General features: G+C 42.3%; 1 protein-coding gene across 1 annotated transcript in view; it reads right to left on the reverse strand.

The window, feature by feature from the left end:
• The window catches only part of FER1L6 (fer-1-like family member 6), a 212,734-nt gene that overhangs the window by 147,578 nt on the left and 42,345 nt on the right, over window positions 1–22,811 (reverse strand). The window contains exons 5-13 of the mRNA XM_011949292.1: window positions 20,737–20,798; window positions 20,508–20,639; window positions 17,028–17,090; window positions 13,828–13,906; window positions 12,062–12,218; window positions 11,295–11,481; window positions 9,845–10,037; window positions 6,760–7,106; window positions 911–1,019 (exon numbers count right to left, since the gene is read on the reverse strand). Coding sequence (XP_011804682.1) covers window positions 911–1,019; window positions 6,760–7,106; window positions 9,845–10,037; window positions 11,295–11,481; window positions 12,062–12,218; window positions 13,828–13,906; window positions 17,028–17,090; window positions 20,508–20,639; window positions 20,737–20,798 — 1,329 coding nt within the window. The remainder of the gene's footprint in view (window positions 1–910; window positions 1,020–6,759; window positions 7,107–9,844; window positions 10,038–11,294; window positions 11,482–12,061; window positions 12,219–13,827; window positions 13,907–17,027; window positions 17,091–20,507; window positions 20,640–20,736; window positions 20,799–22,811) is intronic.

Here is a 22,811-nt window from a genome sequence, read left to right on the forward strand (position 1 = left end):
AGGCACCAAAAGACAAAATTCACATCTTCTCACTCGTTTGGAGAAGCTAAAAATTCAAACAATTAAACTCATTGAGATAGAGAGTGGAATGATGGTTACCAAAGGCTGGGAAGGGTAGTGGGAGGCAGGGGAGAAGTGCAGATGGTTAATGGGTACAAAAATATCGTTCAGGCCGGGTGCGGTGGCTCACGCCTGTAATCCCAGCACTCTGGGAGGCCGAGGTGGGCGGATCACGAAGTCAGGAGATCGAGACCATCCTGGCTAACACGGTGAAACCCCGTCTCTACTAAAAATACAAAAAATTATCTGGGCGTGGTGGCGGGCACCTGTAGTCCTAGCTACTGGGGAAGCTGAGGCAGGAGAATGCCGTGAACCCGAGAGGCGGAGCTTGCAGTGAGCCGAGATTGCGCCACTGCACTCCAGCCTGGGTGACCCAGCAAGGCTCCGTCTCAAAAAAAAAAAAATCGTTCAACAGAATGATTAAGATCTAGTATTTGATAGTACAACAGGGTGAGTACAGTCAACAACAACTTATTGTACATTTTTAAATAACCAAAAGAGTGTAATTGGATTGTTAGTAACCAAAGAAAGGATAAATGCTTGAGGTGATACATACCCTATATACACCAGTGGGATTATTACATATTGTATACCTATATCAAAACCTCATGTATCCCATAAATATATACCCCTACTATGTACCCAAAAAACTTCGAAATTAAATTTAAAAGAAAATAAATCTATCCCCTATATGTTGACAATAGGGTAGACAAGGAATTGTTCATCTCATTCTGAGATGCAAACCTCCACCAGAGTGCTATTATCTTCATGTAAGGCACTAACTCATTTATTCAAGAAATAGGTACTAAATCCATGCTATGTGCCTGGCACTGTGCTTATCTGTACTTACCAATAGAAACTTCAAAGCTGATGGGTTTATCTCCAATCTTCCGGTCAATCATGGTAGCTTCAAAAAATGCTCCAAAGAGTAAAAATTCCTCATTTTTTTCTGGTATAATCTACAGAAAGAAAACAAAATTATTAGGCAGAACTGGCTTTTTCTGTCATTAGGAAGCTGATTTTGTGATGCTGGCCTCATCCAGCATAATTTATAAACATTTGGGTCTCTGTTTCAGCCTGAAATGGCACAGCATTTCCCCCCAAATCAAATGTATGAATCAGGATCTGCAAACTGCAGATCCAAATTTAGTCATTCATCTAGAATGATGCCGTCTCAACCTTCTGAGCTTCTCACCTTAAAACAAAACTCCTTTTATTTTAACAAATAAACTTGGTGCGCACATCTTTCTAGGATGCTGCTGGTGAAACACGGGTTTGGAATTACCTTCTGGAGACTGGGGTTTCAGAAAACAGAAAATCAAAGACAAGAAACAGAATTACAGTATAAAATCCTCACATTTGAGCATAACTTTATGGCTTACACAGGGTAGTCAGACACAGTATGTTATTTGTTCCTCCTTGCAACCTTAAGAGGCCACAATTTGGATAATTCCCATTTAACAGATAAGAAAACTGAGGTAACTAAAGCTTGAGGTTGTCAAGTAATTTTCCCAAGTACACTCATCAGAGACCCAGTGCTCTTTGAATTCAAACATGTATTAACCCAATGCATTAACACTGATCAGAATCAAACCTTACTTCCCCAAATAAGCAAGCCCAGATAAAAAGAAACAGCAGATTGGTCACATGTATAAGCACTGGCCAATCATGTGTATTCAGGGTGGGTTACATGCACTGTGGTTGCTGCTGTGAAGGGTACATAGGTCCCAGAATCACAGGTGTCTTCATATTAAAAAGGACCTTAGAGTTCATCTACTCCAACCTCTACCTTTTACCCGAATAAACTAATGTTCAGAGATACTAAGCAGCTTCCCAAGGTCACACACAGCAAAGTAAAGTCAGCCAAGACTCAAGGCCTGGTTTCCAACAAGGCTGCCTTCTCAAGAAGCCCACAGTCTGGAAGACTAGACTATAACAAGTCGTAAGACAGTAGTCATCACAAGGGAATACACAATTATTTGCAAAGGACTCATTGACAAGGAAAAAGGCTGATGCTTCAGGGAGTGGATGTTGCTGGATCCACTGACACAGCATTACATTTCTGAGCTAAGAGGCTAAGTCAACTGGAGCTATACATTCTGTGCTTCCTGGTTTTGCAACTGGATTTGTTGAACTCTGTAGAAACGGCCATAAGGACAATCTAAGGAAATAAAGCAATTGTGGCCCCAGGGATCAAGAGCTCCATTGAGTTGAGAGCCCCAGACAGGTGCCTCAGAGAGCCAAAGGGTTTCCATACCATTAGGTGAATGATACCCCCTTCTTTTATACAGAAGCTACTGTGGTGCCAGTCTTCCTAGGAAATGTTCCCTGTGACCAGAAAATGTCGAGCAGGGTGAGGCTCAGTGCTGGATCTTAGTCATCTAGCATACTCTCCTCCTACCCCTTTATCCACTGACTATTAACTAGCCTCCTATCTCACCTTCCTGAGGCTGAGTTTACTCTCTAGGAGGAAGTTAAAAACCATGGAGAGAAGCTGGGTGTGGTGGCACACACCTGTAGTGTCAGCTACTCGGAAAGCTGTGGCGGGAAGATCATTTGAGCCCAGGAGTTTGAGGCCAGCCTGGGTAACATAGCAAGACTCTGTCACTAAAAATAAAAACCACAAAACAAGGAACTACTAAGAGACCTGGAGGGAATGTAGGCCATGTAGCTGAGAGAAGAATTTCAGGATCCAGAGCCAGACAAACAAATCCTTCTTCAAATCTCAACCCTTCCACTCCCAGGCTGATTGACTTTAAGCAAATCATGTCTATTCTCTGGGTGTCATGTTCCTCACCTGTGAAATAACCACCATCATTGGGCTTTCAGGGAGGAGAGGGGGCAGAAATGATATTATTCATGTCAAGCACCTAGTAAAAAGCCTACACTTATCACCATAAATGGCAGTCAAAATAAGTATTTCAGCAGGGTAGAATTGATGTCTTAATTCCACCCATCCTACAAGGTTTAACTCAAATGTCTTTCCATTCTGGAAGCACGTCTCAGCTCCTCAAGCTGGTAAAATGATGATAGGTAATGTTTACTGACCTCTTACTATGTGTGAGATATGGTATTAAGAATTTTTCCCACATTATATCCTGTAATTCCACAACTACACCAGGAAAGAGGCATTTGTACTTTACTCACTCACAGACGATGGCACTGCAGTCTAGTGAGATATTAAATCTCCACCCAAAATTATTAAGCATATCTAAAATTTATTGAGCACTACGTATGAGGCTCTGTTCTGAGCATTTTTGCATCTATTCATTTATCAAATCCTTAATAAGAGGCTGAGAAGTAAGAGGTTCTTCTTGGAAACAAGCACAAGGAGGTTAAGTCACTTACTCAGATTCAAATGCAGGCAATGTTTCTTCAGAGGCCAAGCAGTAACCACTGCACCATACTGCCACAATTTACATCCACTATCTTACTTGAGGGCTTGACGTTTTAATAATTATACTTTACTCACTCCAGGAAACAACAGCACTTTATCTGTACCTCCTTAAAGCACTTACCACTTTCTACTTCCTGTTACATTTGTATTTCATACCTCTCCTTCTATAGCATAAACTCCATGGAGTTAGGCTCTATTTTTATTCTTACCAATATCGAGGATGACATTTAAGTAAGAAACTAGTCAGTGTGTTCACAGAATTTTTAAAATGAACTCATTTTTAGATTGGCTATGATCTGTGAAAATTTGGCACAGGGGAGATAAGCTTTGACAGGTAATGAGGGTGAGTTGACAAAGTCAGCATCATGGGATCTCTCAGCTGTCCAGATGGGCAATGAAGGTACAGCTGCAGCTGGGGAGATTGGAGCTTGAGAACCAGTTGAAAAAGAGGAAGCCACAGGAAAGGGCATCATCATGTTGATGAGGGTGAGCCATGAGCTGTTCAGGTGTGAGGAAGGTTGAAGCCTAGTGTGTTGGCTTTAAAATATATCCACAAATGCTTTGCTAATCTTCCCCTCAAAAAGTGAAGCCTAATTCTCCTCCCTTTGAGAATGGGCTGGACTAAATGATTTATTTCTAACAAACAGAACATAGCAGATATGTCAATGTGTGACTTCTGTGGTCAGGTCATGAAAGATAGTTTCAGCCTTGCTCCCTCTTGGATCACCTGCTCTGGGGAAGGCCAGCTGCCATGTCACAGGATCCTCAAACAGTCTGTAGGAGGAGCCACAGAATGAGGATGAGGCCTCCTGCCAAGAGCCAACAAAGAATCACAGTTTCCTGCCATGTGAGGGAGCCATCTTCAAAGTGTGTTTTCCAGCCACAGTCAAACCTTCAGATCACGACAGCCCCTGCCAACGCCTTGATGGAAACTTCATGAGATTCGGAGGCAGAACCACTGAGCTACGCTATTGCCAAATTCCTCATCTACAGAGATAATAAATGTTTGTTGTTTTAAGCTGCCAAGTTTTGAGATATGTTGTCATGCAGCCATAGATAACTAATAAACCAAACAAGATACTGGCCACAAACAAGAAGTCAAGAGGAAGAGAGGAGGGAGGGGAAATAAGGGTTTAAACAGTGTCTGAATTTTACCTTTCTCCTATTACCGATTGCACAATAGCCAAGATACACCCCCACAGCCTGTAGAGAAATGTACTTTCTACCCCAAATAAGTTCACAACTTCCCTTTCTTTCTGACAGAATCTACTTCAAGTGTCTTCAGCAAAATATCTTAAAGATATTTCTACTTGGATTAAGAAAATATTTTTCTAGCCTCTTTCTACTTGGCAATCCTTGTCTAGAAAAGAATAGACAGCTCCAACCCACAGCAGGAAAAACGACTACAGGGATAGATGGAGATATCAGCTTAGGTAGCTACTAAGCCACCCACAACTTCTGGTGAAGTTCAAAGTTAAGTCTCCAAAGTTGGCATGTATTCTCAAGAAACACCCCTAAACACAATCCCATATAGATAATGTAAGTTCTAACCATAACAAACTGGCACACATGTTTTCAGACAATATTTTCCAATACAGTATGTGAGCTCAGAGGAGAGAACTGGGGAGGTCCACTAAATTTCCAAAGTCACAAACAGATTGGAAAGCTCTGAATAGCTGCTCCTTGGTGGTGGGAGAAAACCATAGCGACACTGACGACAACAACAACAAATGCATTGCCTGCTTCCTATGTATGTGCTAAGAACTCCGCGAACCATTTTACATGCATTTCCTCATTTAACCCCCGAAGAGGCCTATGGTAGGGTAACTATTAACTATCTCATTTTATTGATGGGTAAACTAAAACACAGAGAGGTGTTAGTATCGGAGCCATAACTACAACCCACCCCAAGATTTCTAGCCCTGTGCTCCAAATGCTCACCTACATGGTTTCTTAAAATGTATTAGTGCCACAATAAACATACGTGTGCACAATAGCCAAGACTTGGAACCAACCCAAGTGTCCAACAATGATAGACTGGATTAAGAAAATGTGGCACATATACACCATGGAATACTATGCAGCCATAAAAAAGAATGAGTTCATGTCCTTTGTAGGGACATAGATGAAGCTGGAAACCATCATTCTCAGCAAACTATGGCAAGGACAAAAAACCAAACACCGCATGTTCCCACGCATAGTTGGAATTGAACAATGAGAACACTTGGACACAGGAAGGGGAACATCACACTCTGGGGCCTGTTGTGGGGTTGGGGAAGCAGGGAGGGGTAGCATTAGGAGATATACCTAATGTAAATGACGAGTTAATGGGTGCAGCACACCAACATGGCACATGTATACATATGTAACAAACCTGTACATTGCACACATGTACCCTAGAACTTAAAGTATAATTTAAAAAAATGTATTAGATCCCAGCAACAAAAACAAATGCCTCTTCCAAGGCTAAGGTGACCTGCTGCTATACTCCTTTGGACTCTCCAGTCTCTCCTAGAAATGAACAGCTCTGGGATTTCAGGCATCGCCTCCCTTCCCCACCCAAAATTATTGCCTAGTCGACCGAGAAGCACAATTCCAGAGGCAGAATTAGCCAAGCTGGGAACTGGAATCTACCTACCACCGCTACTGACAAAACAGGAAGCTCTTTCATTTGCTTAACTGCAAGTTACCATTGATAAACTAAACAGTAGAGAGAATATTCACCATTTGTATTCCTCTTAGAGTCTCAGATCTCTTTCCCATAAGACAGAACCGGGCTGGGAAAGTGCTAACATGCTTCATGGTGAGTAATAAGCATTCCCTAAAGTTGTGATTTCCCCCACAGGTTTGGGGTAGGGGAATAGGTTTCTCAATTTCTTATATCCCAGCTTGTCACCTACTCTTCCTCCTCTTCATTCCTCATCCAAAATTATCTCCCATCCGGAGCTTACTCTAAGCTAACACAACTGAACAAAATTAGGCCACAGATAGAGTTTAATCAATCCCGTACCACCCACTCCCACCAACTCCTCCGGAGCACTTTTACTTCTCTTTACTTGGGTTTCCATGGGAATTGTATTTGGGGGAGTGGGGGATTCAAAGGAATTTATCATAGGCAGATGGCTGTGAAGTGTACAAGAGGGGGCAGCGGATCAGCCTCAGAACACAGCGCTGGGCCAACACAAATTTTTCAGGGGGAATAAGACATATTCTGACAACACCTTCAGGAACCTGTGGCAGGGGCAGTCGCTGCTCTGGTTCACCTCACAGGTAAATTACAATAAAGCAGTGCCCAGACCTACCTCTGGGGGGACATCAAACGGTTCCACCTCCACCTCGGTTGAGTTAGTTTTGTTTGAAGCCTGTTGGGATTTTCCGTCATCAATTTTGTCAGCCTTGTCTTTACCTTTGGAAGATTTGGAGTCTTTGTCCTTGGAAGGTAACTTGAGCTCCTTCAGGGCCTTGGAAAATTTAGATTCCTGTGCCCCTCCTGAGAGGATTTCCACAGCAATTTCTACCAAGATTCTGCCCCTGAATGACACGCCTTCCCCAAAGCCTTCGTTCATTTCCTGGTAGTCATCCATCAGACTGTGGTTCCTGGGCGAGCCATACAGGTTAATCCAGGCAGGCCCAAAGGTGGGCAGAAAGCCTAGAGAGACCCCAGGTTTTAGTTATCTCATTATGCTTTTGCTTTATAAAAGTTGCATACATTCATTTCAAAATGTAGAATATCCAAGAAAGAAAAAGAAAATATTGACAGGATATCCCATCACCAAAAGACAACTATGATTGCCATCTTGCTGTATTTCCTTCTAGTCCTTTTTACATTCATGTTTACACTTGTTCACAGTTGTACTAATACCATAAATGCCAATCTGCGTTCTGTTATGTTCACTTATTCATGAAATGTTTACTGATTCCCCCATGTTCTCCAGTAGGCTCTATGTTTAGTGCCAGGTACCATGCTAGATACTAAACAGAGCCTGCTGGAGAACAAAGCAGGTGTAAACATTAAACAAATAAATATTTACAGTGCAAACACTATGGAGGAAACACACTTTGTGTTGCAAGAAAAAGTAACAGGCTGATGTAACATAGGGGGAGTTAGGCAGGCAGAGAAGAGAGAGAGTGTGTATTCTGGCTAGAGGGAGTAGCATGTGCCAGTTAGAAAGAGTTTGGAGCTAGAGATGAACTCTGTGGGAGAGTCTGGAGAGGTAGGTGGGTCTTGGAGCCTTGATAAAAGTTTTGTCCTTTATCCTAATAACTACAGAAATTTTTAAAGGAACTTAAGCAAAGATGTGACATAAACATGTATCTTAAGATCACTCTGACTGTTACATGAAGGGTTGCATGTGGGCTAACTGGTTCGAGGACCACTTCATCATCAAAACTGAAGATCAGTGTCTTGAACTAGGGTGAAGGTAGTGGAGACTGAGATAGGTAAATGTTTCAAGATACGTTCTGAACATAGAATTAAAAAGACCTGATGATTTGAACTTACTGCTGATATTTTCCCTTCTTAATACATAGTATCTGAGAAAATGCAGTGTCTATGGGAACATCTCTATGGCAACATCTCGATGACAGGCAGTTCAGCCTGGTGGTTCTGAAGCCTGAGTTCAAATCTCAGCTCTGTCACATTCAAGCTGTGTGACCTTGGGCAGTTTTTAAACTTTCCCGTGTTGCAGTTTCCTCACCTCTAAAAGGGAGATGCTAATAGTACCTGTCTCATCTATCAAAATTAACAGAAGCTATCAATTGAGTGTTTCACACAGGCCCTTAGGAAGTGCTAAGCATATAGGCTATTATTATGAAAAAGCAAATACATCATGATCTGCTTAACAATCCTCCAGTGTTGATAATTAGATGTTTCCATGTATGTTACTATTATTAATAGTTTTATGCCTACACATTTCCCATCCCCTATTCCCATAAACGATTCCAGCCCTCCCTTGAGTCGACTTAAATATAAGAATATTGTATTAAAAAGGATAGAAAGATTTTATGGTCCTGATGTCTGTATTTTAAACCACTGACGTTTATCTTCCTGAATGCCATCAAGATGTTCCTAAAAGGTTGTAAATAGAACATGTTTACCTCTAGCTGAGAAATTGTATAGATGGGCCAAGTATGCTTTCTGCATACAACAATCTTTCCATAATGTAAAGATTTAGACAAAGGTATTTATTTACTGAGGACCTCTCTATGGTATCTGTTAGGGACACAAAAATGTGTAAATCTTGTTCTCTGCTCTTGACACGCCTTTAGTCTAATCAAGGAAAAAATTAAAATAATTACATTAACTTCATATACAGATGATAGGTGATATATTTATAAGTGTATATATTTGTACATATATGTATGTGTGATTGTATGTATGTACATATACATGCATGTGCATGTATGTATGCAAAAAAAATGTCAATTAGTATAAATTTGTAGCACAGAGAAAGATTGCCAGGAAATTTAAAGAAGGGAGGGTTTGTTGGGCTTTTTAGAGAATTATCTGCTAATTTGGGTTTTGCAAATAAAGAGCCATATACTGAGTGGAAATTCTTCTACCTGACCTCCTCCTGGCTGGCTCAGTGGATTAGCTGGGGCTCTCAGCTCCCGCACTGGCTCACCATGTCAGCGTACCTCGCTGCTATTCCTGCGCTCTCATGTTCCCATCATTGGGTTGAAGACACAATTTTTGTTGGTACCATTTATTTTGTGGGCCATACTAATATATGTAGTAGGCCATATTTGGCCCATAGACCTTAGTTTACTAATCTCTGATTTACTCCAAACATCTCATTTTTCAATTATGGGAAGACTGACTTCCTCAAGGACACATAGCAGTGTTTGTGGAAGACCTGGGACCAGGAGCAAACCTCCTGGCTCCCAGAGCCTGGTTTCATCCATTGCCCTAAACCAACTCAAACCACAGACCCTACAGTAGCATGGAAAGTGCCTAATACATGGAAGGTACTCTAACCCAGGAGCCCCTAACCCCCCCAGAGTCACGGGCCAGTATCCATCCTGTTAGGAACTGGACCACAAGAGATGACCAGCAGGCAAGTGAGTATTACCACCTGAGCTCCACCTGTCAGATTAGCGGTGGCAATAGATTCTCATAGGAGTACAAAGCATACTGTGAACTGCACATACAAGGGACCTAGGTTGCATGCGCCTTATGAGGAGGCTCCTAATGCCTGATGATCTAAAGTGGAACAGTTTCATACTAAAACCATCCCCCTACCCAACCATGGAAAAATAGTCTTCCATAAAACTGGTCCCTGGTGCCAAAAAGGCTGGGGACCACTGCTCTATCCCACCACTTTTAAAGATGAGGGCTCTAAAGCAAGTATTTTGAGACATTTTCAAGTCAGATGGGTGGGACTTTACCTTTGTCTCCATCCTGTTCATTGGAGATTTTCTTCAGGTCAATGAAATGGGTTGCCAGTGCTACGTCATTCATGCTGCCTTCATCCCACACCTGGATTTTCACCCTCCGACACAAGGGAGGGAACATTTCCTTGAAGATCACCTGTTCATGCCACACAGGATCAGCACAGTTCTTTTGCACTGTGGTTCGCCCCTAAAAACACAGCCAGGAGGACATGAGTCATGGAAGGGAGTGACTGACTACAGAAAACTCTTCAAGCCAGTTGGAAATACAAAGTAAGTTTTCAAAGATAATGAACCTGCTTCTGACACCCACGAAAATCAGTTACACTCAGCGAACATGACTGATGACCTACTCTGTGCTGGACACCATGCCAGGTGTCTGGGACAAAGGCAAGTCACAGCCCTCAGGGGGTTCGGATCAGCATACTGGGGTTGGGGTGAAACTAACACCCATATTACAAATGGGAGTTCTGTGCATCTCCAGGAATGCAGTGGATGTAGTTAGACCATGAGCTCATATTTTGTAGAAGTATGATCTTGTGTGAATCACTTTTCCAGTTTGGACCTCAGTTTCTTGTCATAAAATGGAGGTAATGTCTTATATGATCTCCAAGTTCAGCCCAAGTCAAAAATATTTCAGCATTCACCCTTGCCAAGGGGAGACAATCAGGGTAGGTCTGTATTTTAATGGCAGAGACAACATGTGTGTCAGTTGAAGCTTCAAAATCCAGCCAACCATAGTTAATCTCTGACCACGTACCCAGACCCTGACACTTCCAGTGGCTTCTGAGCAGGGAAATGCAATTTCCAGGCTTACATAGGACAAGGACTACTGGGGAGATTGTGGAACAGGTCAGGAGGTGGGTGGAAATTCTACAGGACCTGGGGACTGAATAGCTCAGAGAAGTAGCCGGGGGTGAGGAAGGATGCCTGTCTGCCTGGTCCCTAAACCGCTCCTTTCCATTTTCTCCAGTGAAGAGTGAGTGGGTAACGCCCCCCTATTTCCCTGCCACATCCCATTTCCTTTTTTTTTTTTTAAAAAAAGACAGAGACTTGCTCTGTTGCCCAGGCTGGAGTGCAGTGGTACAATGTCTGCCTACTGCAACCTACGCCTCTCAAGTTCAAGCAATTCTTATGCCTTAGCCACCCAGTAGCTGGGATTACAGGCATGCACCACCACGCCCAGATAATTTTTTCTGTGTTTTCAGTTGAGACAGGGCTTCACCATGTTGATCCCAGCCTCAAGTGATTCACTTGCCTCAGCCTCCCAAAGTGCTGGGATTACAGGTGTGAGCCACTGCGCCTGGCCCCATTGCCTTTTAGTGACAAGTTTTTGCTTTCACGGCACTTCCTAATTTTTATTTAATTTGATTTGATTAAACATAACTTGGACAGAGAGCAGGGCCCTGGCCCAGGCCAGGCAGTGTTAGTGACAATGGTTCCTCACCATCTGCCCAGCAAAGGAAACCTCCACAAAGGGATCCACCAGGTCCTTACTGTCACCCACAAATGCCTTGGTGACGTTCGCCATGATGCTTGAATTCATTTTGGGCAACCCTTCTGCTTTGTAGAGTCTCACATAGAATCTGGCCCAGGGTCTCTCTGATGGAAACCCATTGGGGATCAAAAGGTTCCTTAGAGGGAGACAAAAACAAATGTCAATTGAAGAAACAGAGAGAAAAGACAGCAGCAATTTGGAGGCAGAAAGATAGATCCCAATATGAGAAAAATCTGAGAAGAGTTAAGATTCATTGCTGAAATTTTCTTTCTAGTGTAAATGACAGAGAACGGTATGAATAGAGCAAATGCAAACTCATTCAGGTCCTAGGATGATAGGATAAACACTGTCTCCCACTCTGAACCTGAAAAGAGGTGCATTTAAGTCTTCCCACATCACAAACCAGTGATTGAAATTATAATTCCTTCAAAGAACATTCAGTTACATTCAGAAAAATTGGATAAGCTTAGGAATAGCTTATCTATTATGGGTTATTATAGGCAGACAGACAGTTCCTGTCCTAGAACCTGACCTCCTGAAGGAGAGTCATACCTTAATAAGACACATCTTGATGCCCAATAGAGCAGAATCCCAGGTGGCCAAGCTGAGAACAAGCACGGTTCTCATGTACCCATAAGAAAAGGGGTGAGGGAGGGGAAAGAGATTAAAACTGGACATATCATTTCCATGCACAGCTCTGGATAGACCTGTCTTACTTTTCTATTTGCTCCTCAGTGTCAGAAGTTTTAGGGCTGGTCTTCAAGACGTCGCCTTTCCCCATCACGCTGATGTCACATTTCAGGTATCCCTTGGTGCCAGTCCTGATGTCACTAGGGTCTGTGAGCAAGGCCCACTTGTCGCAGAACTGATGACCTGTGAAAGCACCCTGACAGCTCACATCCTTCACAGGTGGGCCCAGCAGCCCCACCCCTTTCTCTCCCATGTGCCAAGGGCCCCCAGGCTCTCCTCCTTCTGTTGCTCTGGGTGGTAAATCATCTCAGTTATTTCCAAACCTCATGCTGCTTCCCTCTTCCTTTCCCTCCTCTCCCTTTGCTTCCCACCAGTTCTCCATCTTTTCCCCCAATTTACCATAGATTCTTGGGAAGCCATTGACCTAGTGGAAATCACTGAGACAAGGTTCCATCTTTGATGGGATGGGGGGCATTAATGAAGTGTAGAAGTCACATACATATTATTTACCCACAGGACATAAATGTGGCTCCTAGGTCTTTTTGTTTGGCCTGTGAGTCAAAACTTCCAAGATGGCTTACATAATCTAGACTCCTGGGTTTTCTTTAAAAATGGTAAGTTCTGGTCATACTGACTTCCCATTTCTTTCTTTTCTTTTTCCTTTTTTTTTTTTTGAGACAGAGTCTCGCTGCAATGCCCAGGCTGGAGAGCAATGGCATGATCTTGGCTCACTGCAACCTCTGCCTCCCTTGTTCAAGCCATTCTCCTGCCTCAGCCTTCCAAGTAGCTGGGACTACAGGTGTACACCACCATGTCCAGCTAATTTTTGTATCTTTAGTAGAGATGGGGTTTCACCATATTGGCCAGGCTGGTCTCAAACTCCTGACCTCAAGTGATCCACCCGCCTTGACCTCCCAAAGTGCTGGGATTACAGGTGTGAGCCACTGCGTCTGGCCACTGGCATCACATTTGTACATGACAGTAAATACCAAAGGCGCTGAGTAGCCACTGCCCTTGTACATGGAGCACAAGCCCTCCTGTCTCCTTTCCCAGACTCCATTGTTCCTTTATGCCTCACATTCAGGCTGCTGCACGCAGCTATGCTCCCCGTCTGGCCGCCGCAGTCATGGGAGTTGGAATCCCTGTTGAAGATAGGGGGCCTTTCATAAAAAGATCTGTGCTGGCTCTGTTACTTATTTGCTCTTGACCTTGAACAAATTACGTTGCTTCTCTGAGTTTCTCCTTCCTACAAATCAGGGATAATAACAATTACAGCAAATCCTTTGTATGAGGATACAAAATGCTGTAGTCATTATTATGTGTGAGACTCTTTACTAAGCATTTTGTGTATATTAACTTATTCAATCCTCCAACAAACCTAGGAAGGAAGGAAGTTATCCTCATTTCTACAGATGAGGACACTGAGGCCCAGAGAAGTTAAGTCATTTGCCCAAGGTTGCACAGCTAGGAAATAGAGTGGGATTTGAACCCAGGCAATCTGACTCCAGAGTCTGCATTCTTAGCTCCTATATTCCATATTCTCCTGTCCATATCTCAATTGCACAGAATTTGTGTGAAAAAAAAACTCCCCAGAAGTAGACATATAAAGTAATTTTATCATTAGACTGTAAAACATTTGAGGGCAAGAGTCATGTCTCATTCAACTTTGTATAACTGGTGCTCAGTGTTATTGAATGAATGGTCACACAGGTGAGTGAATGAATGGGATGACCTCCAGCTGCTGTAAACCAAAGACAAGTAAGAGAGAGATGGGGAGGTGATGCTTTCTTACCAGGTTGGTTGTACACGGTCCCCAGGTCTACTTTGAAAGAGCCAATCAGTACACTTCCTATCAGCTTGTGGTGAAAGACCTGAGGAGAGATGGAGTAGGGAGTATGGTAGATTTACCTTGAGGGTAAGAGGCTTGACCCCTTGTCTAGCTTTGACCCTGTCTGGAGCACAGTGGAGTTTGGCCATCAAACCACAAGGCTGTAAAGGACCTCCAGAAACCTCTCACCCTCACCTCTTGCTCTTAGCAGGATTTTAGCTGATCTTCCATAGAAGAACGCCTGACAACTCTCAGTGCCTGCGAGCTTCCTTTAACCAAAATGAACCTGAGTACAGCTCACCCTTCAATATCCATCTCTTCCTGTTGAAACTTTCCCTATCTTTCAATACCTAGAACATATGTCACCTCCGCCATGCAGTACCCCCAAACCAAAAGTGTCCCTTTTCTCCCTTAAACTCCTTCAACTTTGCTCACAACTTTCTCAGAGAACTCATCACATATCGCCTTGAATCATTTTGGGCATGTACAACAGTGAGAACAAAGGAGGTGATCACCCTCAATATTCCATCTGCTCAGGGCCAGCAGAGGGCCTGGCTTGGTTACAGTCGCCCATTTTCATGCTAATGCTCTCAAGATGAGGAAGTTCTAAAGGAAGGTTCAGAGCTTCTGCCAGGCTGAGAAGCCACAACATATGAGAAACTGCTGAAGAACCAGGAGAAAAGTTCAATCTTTCACCCATAAAAGAGAAAACTGGCAGGTGTGGAAAAAGGGCAATGGCAACTGAAGTGTCTTTAAATCATGTAAATGCTGTCGTGCAGAAGAGAGTAAGTTCCCCTCTACGGTTCCCAAATAACAGGATAAGAGATTTCCGCTCAATGTAAGAACAATGTTTATAACTGTCAGAACTTCCCAGCAATGGAATGAGCTTTCCTAGAGGTATCGACCTCTCTAACACTGGAAATAGTCAAGTTAGGCCCCAAGAACTCCATGTAGTAAAGGAAGGGAAGGATTCTTGCACCAGTTGGAAGTTATATAAGATGTCCTCTGAGCTTCCTTCTAACTATAAAATCCTATAAGTTCCTCAAGTCAAGGACAGTTTCCTCCTGTCATTCACCCATCACATGGCCTTGTTCACAACAGATATTCCATAAACTTTCAGCGAATTAGTGAATTATTGACTAATTGAATGACAGGTGAACGGTTGGCTTTTACAGCTCCTAACAGCTCCTTTTTGCTGAAGCAAAAGAAATTTAGTTGACCTCAAGAAATGTTAGCCCTCCTCATTTCTCTTTCCACTTTCTCTCCCTAACCTAAACTTTCCACAGGTGTCAGAGAACGAAGGTGAAACACAGGCAGCCTGGCTCAAGTAGAGGAGCTACTGAAGGACGTTCACATAATGCTCACTCCAAAACCCACCATGCTTCCAGTTGCTCACATGTTTTCCCAAAGGCCTGAGAAAGAACACAAGGCAGTTTCAAGTTCTATTCTCAGGTTGAGAGTCCCTGTGGGCGAGAGCCCCAAACAAATCTTTAAATAGCACAGGACGCCTCTTGAAGTCATCCATCCAGTGGTCAAGTACCAGGCAATCCTGGTGTGGTCAAGTGTTAAGTCACCAGGACTCTGGGACGTCTCACACGCAGAGTACTGGGAGCCATGCATGCCTTGGCCACTGAGAAGGGAAGACTGTCTTTGGCAACACCAGGGGTGTGTTACAGGCTGGCTGTCCCAATAGCATCTGCTTACAGCACCCCCCCAACTACTTTTCCCGTGTCGTATATATTCTGGGCATACTGACTTTCAGTTCATGGACTAACAGAAAAGTTATGTTAAACATTCCCCTCTCAAGGGATGATTTTATTTTATAATCTTTTGTCTCTAAGAGTCTTTTAGGGACACTAAAGTCTTCTCTTCTTCTAAGTTAGAGAAACAGAGATAGGCAATAGTAGCTTTGACCATTCTGGACTTCTCTAGAAGTCCACATGTCCCACAAACAGTCCCTATGGCACAATATAAAAATCTAGTGCTTAACTGTTCATCAGACAGTCCTTAGAAGCCTCCTATGGAGCTGATTCCACGAATAGGTGTTGCCTGAGCAATGGAACAGAGTCCTGGGCATTGTACCAGGTCCTGAAATATCACCTGCACCACTTGTCATCATGCCTGAAATTCAAACCTTAAGATGGTTTGGCTCTGGGTAACTTCTCATTCTTCAAGAGTCATGTTCTTCAAGTCTCCTGGGAAGGGTAATGTCATAATTCCACTATTACACTGACACATGAAGCAGGAATTGCGTCCTTTTATAACTGTTTGGAAGAGAGAAACTTATTCTCCAGCCATCCTTCCCCACCTTGGGAGAAGCTGTGGTGATCTCTCAGGCTGGTAAGATAGATGCAGTCTGTCATTCACTGGTCTCTGTGCCTTTGCTGAATGGTACAAAGTCTGTAACAATTCCATTTGGCCTGACTTCTCTCTCATTTGGATCAGTCTGCCTTCAACATGGGCACTTCCCCTTCCCATTCCTGTCCTCTGTGTGGTGGGCAAAGTTGGATTGGGCCCTTAAAGCAGGAAACTCTGCCTCTGCACTTCCCCTGGCAGGGCTGAGGAAGAGTCTATGCAGCAGACTCAATTTTCCAAGGGCAGGTCCTGAGGTCTACACTCAGAGGCAACTTTTGAAAATCCCAATGGCCACCATTTAGTCCAAATCACATCCTCTGATCCAGCATTACCATTGATGAGACTGATACTTTTTCCTGATTCTTGTTCCTATTTCTTTATTCATTACCCAACTAGGAGGAGGAGGAGATGTGATTATGATCATTAGTGTAGATACCAGCCCAAGAGAGAAACACCAACATTTGTTTGATTTAAAAAAAAACAACCAAAACTGGCAATGCCTTAAGATGTCACTTGAAGCACGTGTCTCACATTCCCACACTAGTAAGCTACACGATTCAGTCAGTAATAGCTTTACAGTAGCTTACCACTTGCTTCCAAGAAGCATAGATCTTCCTGAGGTGGTTTTTCTTCCCAGACTCCTCCATGCTGGTGATTTCAAGTTCTGCCTGTTGGTTACAAACTCGCCAACTGACACTTGCCTTCCTGAATCTATTCCCCTCTAAGTATGCTGAGTTGTCCCAGAGAGTTCCCAATGCCCAGAATCTCTCCCACCTCTCCGCAACTATCACCACCAATGCTATACTTACTGAGATTTTGATGATCTTGTCAAAAAGATGCACTTGGGGCCCAATGAAGTCGAAGACAAAGTACTGCAAAACAAAGAGTTCATTCTGTCCATCAACCCCAGGCTTGCACCTAAGAATCCTGTTCTTGGAGTGGATTTAGATCTTTGTCATTCTAACTAACTGCTGCATGAATATACGTCATCAATTGATTGCCAATTTCTTTTTTTTTTTTTTTTTTGAGACAGGGTTTTGTTCTATCAGCTAGGCTGGAGTGCAGTGGTGCAATATGGCTCACTGCAGCCTCAACCTCCCAGGGTTCAAGTAGTCCTCCTGCCTCAGCCTCCCTCCAGTCATCAGCTGGGACTGCAGGCCTATACCACCACACCTGGCTAATTTTTTATTTTTTTGAATTTTTTGTAGACACAGGGTCTCACTATGATGCCCAGGCTGGTCTTGAATGAAGTGAATGCCATCAATCACATTCTTGGACAGTATATGTGTGAGTAATCCTCTAAAATGAACATGAGAAATGAAATTGTTGGATCATAGACGAAGTGCATGTAACTTTTGAACAGATAATATAAATTTTTTTCCCAATTGGGAATTTTATATTCCCACTGGCAGCATATGAAAATAGCCATCTCTCCATAATCTTACCAACCCTTGATAGTGTCTGCTCATTTTTTTGGTTATAATTATGAGTGAAAATGGGATTTCAGTATGGTTTTAAATTGGAGTGGACTACTTTTCCCAGGATTTTTCAGTTTCAAACATCCCTGTGAAATTACCAGGATTTACCAGGGAGAGAATACAAAAAAACTATGGACATGAGGATTTTTAATATTAATAACATGATTGAATTTTGGAGTTGGAGAAATTATCTAGACCAGCCCCACGTTTTACAGATAAGAAGACTGAAGACTAAAGAATTTAAAAGATGCTACCCAGGTTCCTATTGCTAGTTATTGTTGGGTCTGGGACCAAACCTTACTTCTCTTGACATTATCACACAAGGGGATCAAGTACTAGATACTTCACCAACTGACTCTTGAGTCAAGATCCTCCCAAACTCGAGATTGTATGATTAAAAGATGCAGAAAACTGAAGTGGTGTTTTGTCCCAGTTTGTGTGTTCTGGGAAATGAGGGGGACCAGGAAGGCAGGCCTGGTAAGCTGTTTCCTGGATTTTCTTTTTTGAGCTGTAGAGTGGAGGAATGGCCCCTTAGAGATGGACATAGCCACAGAAGGAAAGGAGGAACTGACCAAGTGCTGATGGCCTGCTTTCAAAGGACAAAACAGAAAAAGCAAAATGTAGAAACCGAAAAATGTCATCATACATTATAAGAGATCCACAAAATGGTGGTCCTATAGAGATCAACCAAAGATTCCATTCTGTTCAGTGTCTTCTGTTTAAGAAGACAAGACAATACACACATTTCAGGAAATTTCTCATCTACATGCTTTAACTTTTTCGGAGTTCTGGTGTTCAAATTTCATGTGGAAAATTCACTTACACAACATGCTTCATTCTCTGAATACACCAGATGCTGTGGGTTCCTTTGGATGGACAAATGAGTTGCGGTATTTATTACCTTCTGGTGGGTTTCATATGTTTCAGCCTCAACTACCTCACATAGGCTTCTGAGACCTCCAGGCCAACACATATTCCTCTAGCTGGGAAATACTCCCCAGCTCCAACTAATGGGTTCCTTCAGCATCTGATGAATTTTTGGCTTGAATATTTAGGTCAAGAGTTGTAACAAAGGTTTTTAGATCAACTTTTGTGTTTCTACATGATTTTCTACCGGTTATACTTGGGCCCAGTTTAATGTCATTTAGATCCAGGACTTGTATGCATAATTATTATAATAAATCTGTAGAATTTTGCAGTTTTAAAGCATTTTCATATATTATCTCATATTACATCCATGCCAAAAGCTCTTCTAGGGGTAGAGAGTGGAACAAAAAGGGAAAATCTACTGACATTTCACTCCAAGGCTTGGAGGCAGAAATGATGAAGAGGAAAGGAGTCATTAGCTCCAATGGGATTTGGGTATTTTCTGTTGATTTCATTACCCACACTCTCCCTGCCTTCCTTTCAAATGACCACTCCCGTTAGGACTTTTTTTTTTTTTTGAGACAGCGTCTCGCTCTGTTGCCCAGGCTGGAGTTCGGTGGTGCAATCTCGGCTCACTGCAACCTCTGCATCCCAGGTTCAAGCAATTCTCCTGCCTCAGCCTCCTGAGTAGATGGAATTACAGGTGTGTACCACCATGGCCAGCTAATTTTTGTATTTTTAGTAGAGACGGGGTTTCACCATGTTGATCAGGCTGGTCTTGAACTCCTGACCTCGGGATCCGACCGCCTCGGCCTCCCAAAGTGCTGGGATTACAGGTGTGAGCCACTGTGTCCGTCCAAGATAACAAGAATGTATTGCATTTTTTGAAATAATTCATTGTGTCAAAGTGCCTACAGGTAAGCAAATGCTCCTGTCCTGTGCACTGTTCATTTGAGTATAAATTGTTACCTCTTTGGAAGGCAATTGGCGACATGGAAATTTTAAATGCATATACCTTGTGACCCAGCTATATACCACTATAAGTAGTAGCAAAAGGTTAAAAGCATTTCATATTCATTCATGAGAGACTGACTGGTTTAGTATATTATGGTATATCAAGGCAATGAAAAACTCTTCAGCTAGGAAGGCAAAATGGGGATGAGCTGTACCTCCACAGGGTTTTATTTTCAAGATACTTTGTTTTGTGAAGAGTCCAGAACAGTGTGTATAGAATGCTACCATTTGGGTACAATATTTCCTTTTATTCTGGTACTTGCTTGAAGTATCTCTGGAAGGATACACAAATTCCTAGTGAGAATGAATGCTTCCAGGGAGAGCACTAGGGGATTGAGGATCAAAGATCAGAGGGAAACACATTACTCTATATCATGTTATACTTTTTGTCTCTTTTACCATATTTTTTTCACCACGTAATATTTTTATTTTAAAAGGAGAATTTAGCATGCATGATATTTAGAAACCTCTCTGAGATTTTCCTTTACAATTTCTACACAGCTTAGAAAAACATAACTTTTACTTTCCAAAGCAGTATGCCTGTTTCGAAAGCAATAATTAAGTTTCCAATGTCTCTGCCAGGAAAAAGAATGTGTATCTTCTCCCTAGCTCATGTTCAATCAATTTATTGGCTATAAACGCAGGGCTTATAATGGATGAAAATGAGCTGATAAGAAAACATGTGTTGAAAATGTAGCAATGAATTTAAAATCAGGAGGAATTCCTTGCCTCTCTTTTCCATGACCTTTTTGTGAAAAGCTTTAGGGAGCTGTGTTTGTAAGGAGAATCAGTAAGGTTTGTCATGGGCTTAACTGGGGGCCTGGGAGGGAGGCAGGAGGAGCACAGCTCTTCTGTTTGACTGAAGGATCCTGCAGAATGGTGGTGAAGAGAATCTTAGTGCAAAGGCTGTGAGTAACCTCTATGACTTACTTCATTATAAAATGGGCTGTTGGTTCCTTCCTTCACTGTGCTTTGCTTCTTCTCATCCCCAATCTCAATGGTCACAACTGGGTCAATGTTCTCACCCACCAGCTGGCGAGCCTCGGTGATGGTTATAGCAATCTACAACACAAAGCAGTGTGGACACCATGCCGGACATTGCCATCCATGCACACGGGAAGCACTGGGGGAGGGTGGGCAGGAAGAGCCAGTCACTTACTTGATAATTTTGGGATTTGACCTCTCCATCATGGATCTTAGTCAACAGTTTTGATCTATTAAAAGAAAGTTTAATATATTTGTTTCATCAAGGAAGACTATCCATATGTCATGATAATATTCTCCCAAGTATTTCTAAGTCCTTTCATTTAATATTATTACATATTCTCTCTACATCTCTGTGGGAGATAAGTATAAGCGGACAAATGACTTGACCTCTGAGTTTTTTCATCCTAAAAATGGGGCTTATAATAGCATTTCTGAGATGATTGCTAGAATTAAATGATATAATGCATATAAAGGTTTAACCCAGTACCTGGCAAGAATAAATGTCAGTCCTTTTTATATGATTATCAGTATTTTTTAAAATTTTAAAATGAGAAACTGAGATGCCTCAGCAAATCAGTGGCAGAGCTGGGTCTAAATAAGGAACTCCCAGTCTCCTGCTTGATTCCATACACAGACCACTCTGCCATGTCTAATAGATATAATCATAATTGCTTTTGAAAGAATTGGTAAAGGAAAAAATTGAAAGGAATAACTAAAGATACCATCTCCATGAGCTTTCACATTCCAGGGGATTTCATTTATCTGGACTGTCACAAGTAATTGAAAACAGATGTGCAACACCTGTGCATTTAGAGATGGATAACAACAGAAAGAGATGAAGAATTCCTGTTGTCCTAGAAGCTGAAATCAGTGGGAAATGAACTGAGCTTGAGTTCCTGTTGCATTTTGTCCTCTTGGTTACTAACAATACCGTGTTGCATTTGATTTCATCCCATTTCTGCTGATTATAATTGAGCTCAATAGAGAACAGATTAAGTTAGTAAAAATCTCAGGGCATTGGAGTCAGACTGATCTGAGTTAGAATATTTGTTTTTGAACTTTAGTTTTAATTTCTGCAACTGAAAGTAAAAATAAGAATTCTTACCACACAGGGTTACTCTGAGGACTCAAGGAGACAATGCATGTAAGAAAGGGTAAATATCATTTAAATTGGTTCATCAATAAGGTGGGAAATTTGTACTGATTATTTATTATGTGAAAGCCCAGTGCTAGAGTCAGGGGAAAAACAACAATGAATAAGCCATCTTCCTGGTCCTTGAGAAGTAACAATCTATCATCCACGGGAGAGAAGACAGAAGTATATTAAAAAAGAACTAGTAGGCAAGTGTAAAATGTGTCATAGGGTAAAGAAAATATGACAGAAGAGCTGTTGAGAAAAAATTCTTGAGGACCAGTGTACACAACAAAGATTTCACTGCAGAGGCTGGATTTGAATTGAGCGTTGGTGGGTGGATAGAATTTCAATTGCTGGAGAATGTTCTGACCAAGGAAAAAGAAAAAGGCTGTTATTCCTTATTTATCTTTCTCCTGCCTTCCTCCACTCCATGCTATCACCCTGGTGAACTGAATGGGAAGAAATGTCTTGAGTATTAAAAAATGACTGAAATCCCTATTCACAGACTATGGTAGAGGGGTGGTGGTTGTCAGGGTGCAGCAAAGGAAGGAAGGAGATAGTGTAGTGAGTAGGTGTGTACACATTTCATGTCTTCTTTTGGGTGTCAACTTCTGAGTTATCACCTTCTCTAATTCCCACTGCCCTCTAACCCATATATATGCACCGTGCCATCCTGTCACAACCCAGAAACAACTCAGGATCAGCCTCATGGGGAAGCACTAATTTGCTTTATTGATAGTAACAACTTTGAGTGGTAAAGAAAGGAAGGGCATGAGGAATTATCACAAGTAAGATATTGACATAAACAAATATGGCAGACTGAAAGCATTGTTAGCCCCAGTCACTGGCTTCTCTGTATCCAAACTTGTTGCCCTGTAACTTTTAGTCTCTTCCTACTCTTATGTGGGCTGGGCTAGTAAGTTGTATTGGTCAATAGAAGGCAGCAGAAATGACTTTTGCCAGTTCCAAGCCTATACGTCAAGAGATCTTCTGTATTTCCACTCTCTTAGAACCCTGCCATTGCTAGCATTGGAACAAGTTCAGACCAGCCTGATGGAGGATCTGGTATCATGCAGAGGACAGCCGGTCTCAGCTGAAGCAGTACTAGGCCA

This window comes from Colobus angolensis, unplaced genomic scaffold (genome assembly GCF_000951035.1).
Source record: "Colobus angolensis palliatus isolate OR3802 unplaced genomic scaffold, Cang.pa_1.0 Scaffold295, whole genome shotgun sequence".
In the NCBI taxonomy this organism is placed as follows: Eukaryota; Metazoa; Chordata; class Mammalia; order Primates; family Cercopithecidae; genus Colobus; species Colobus angolensis.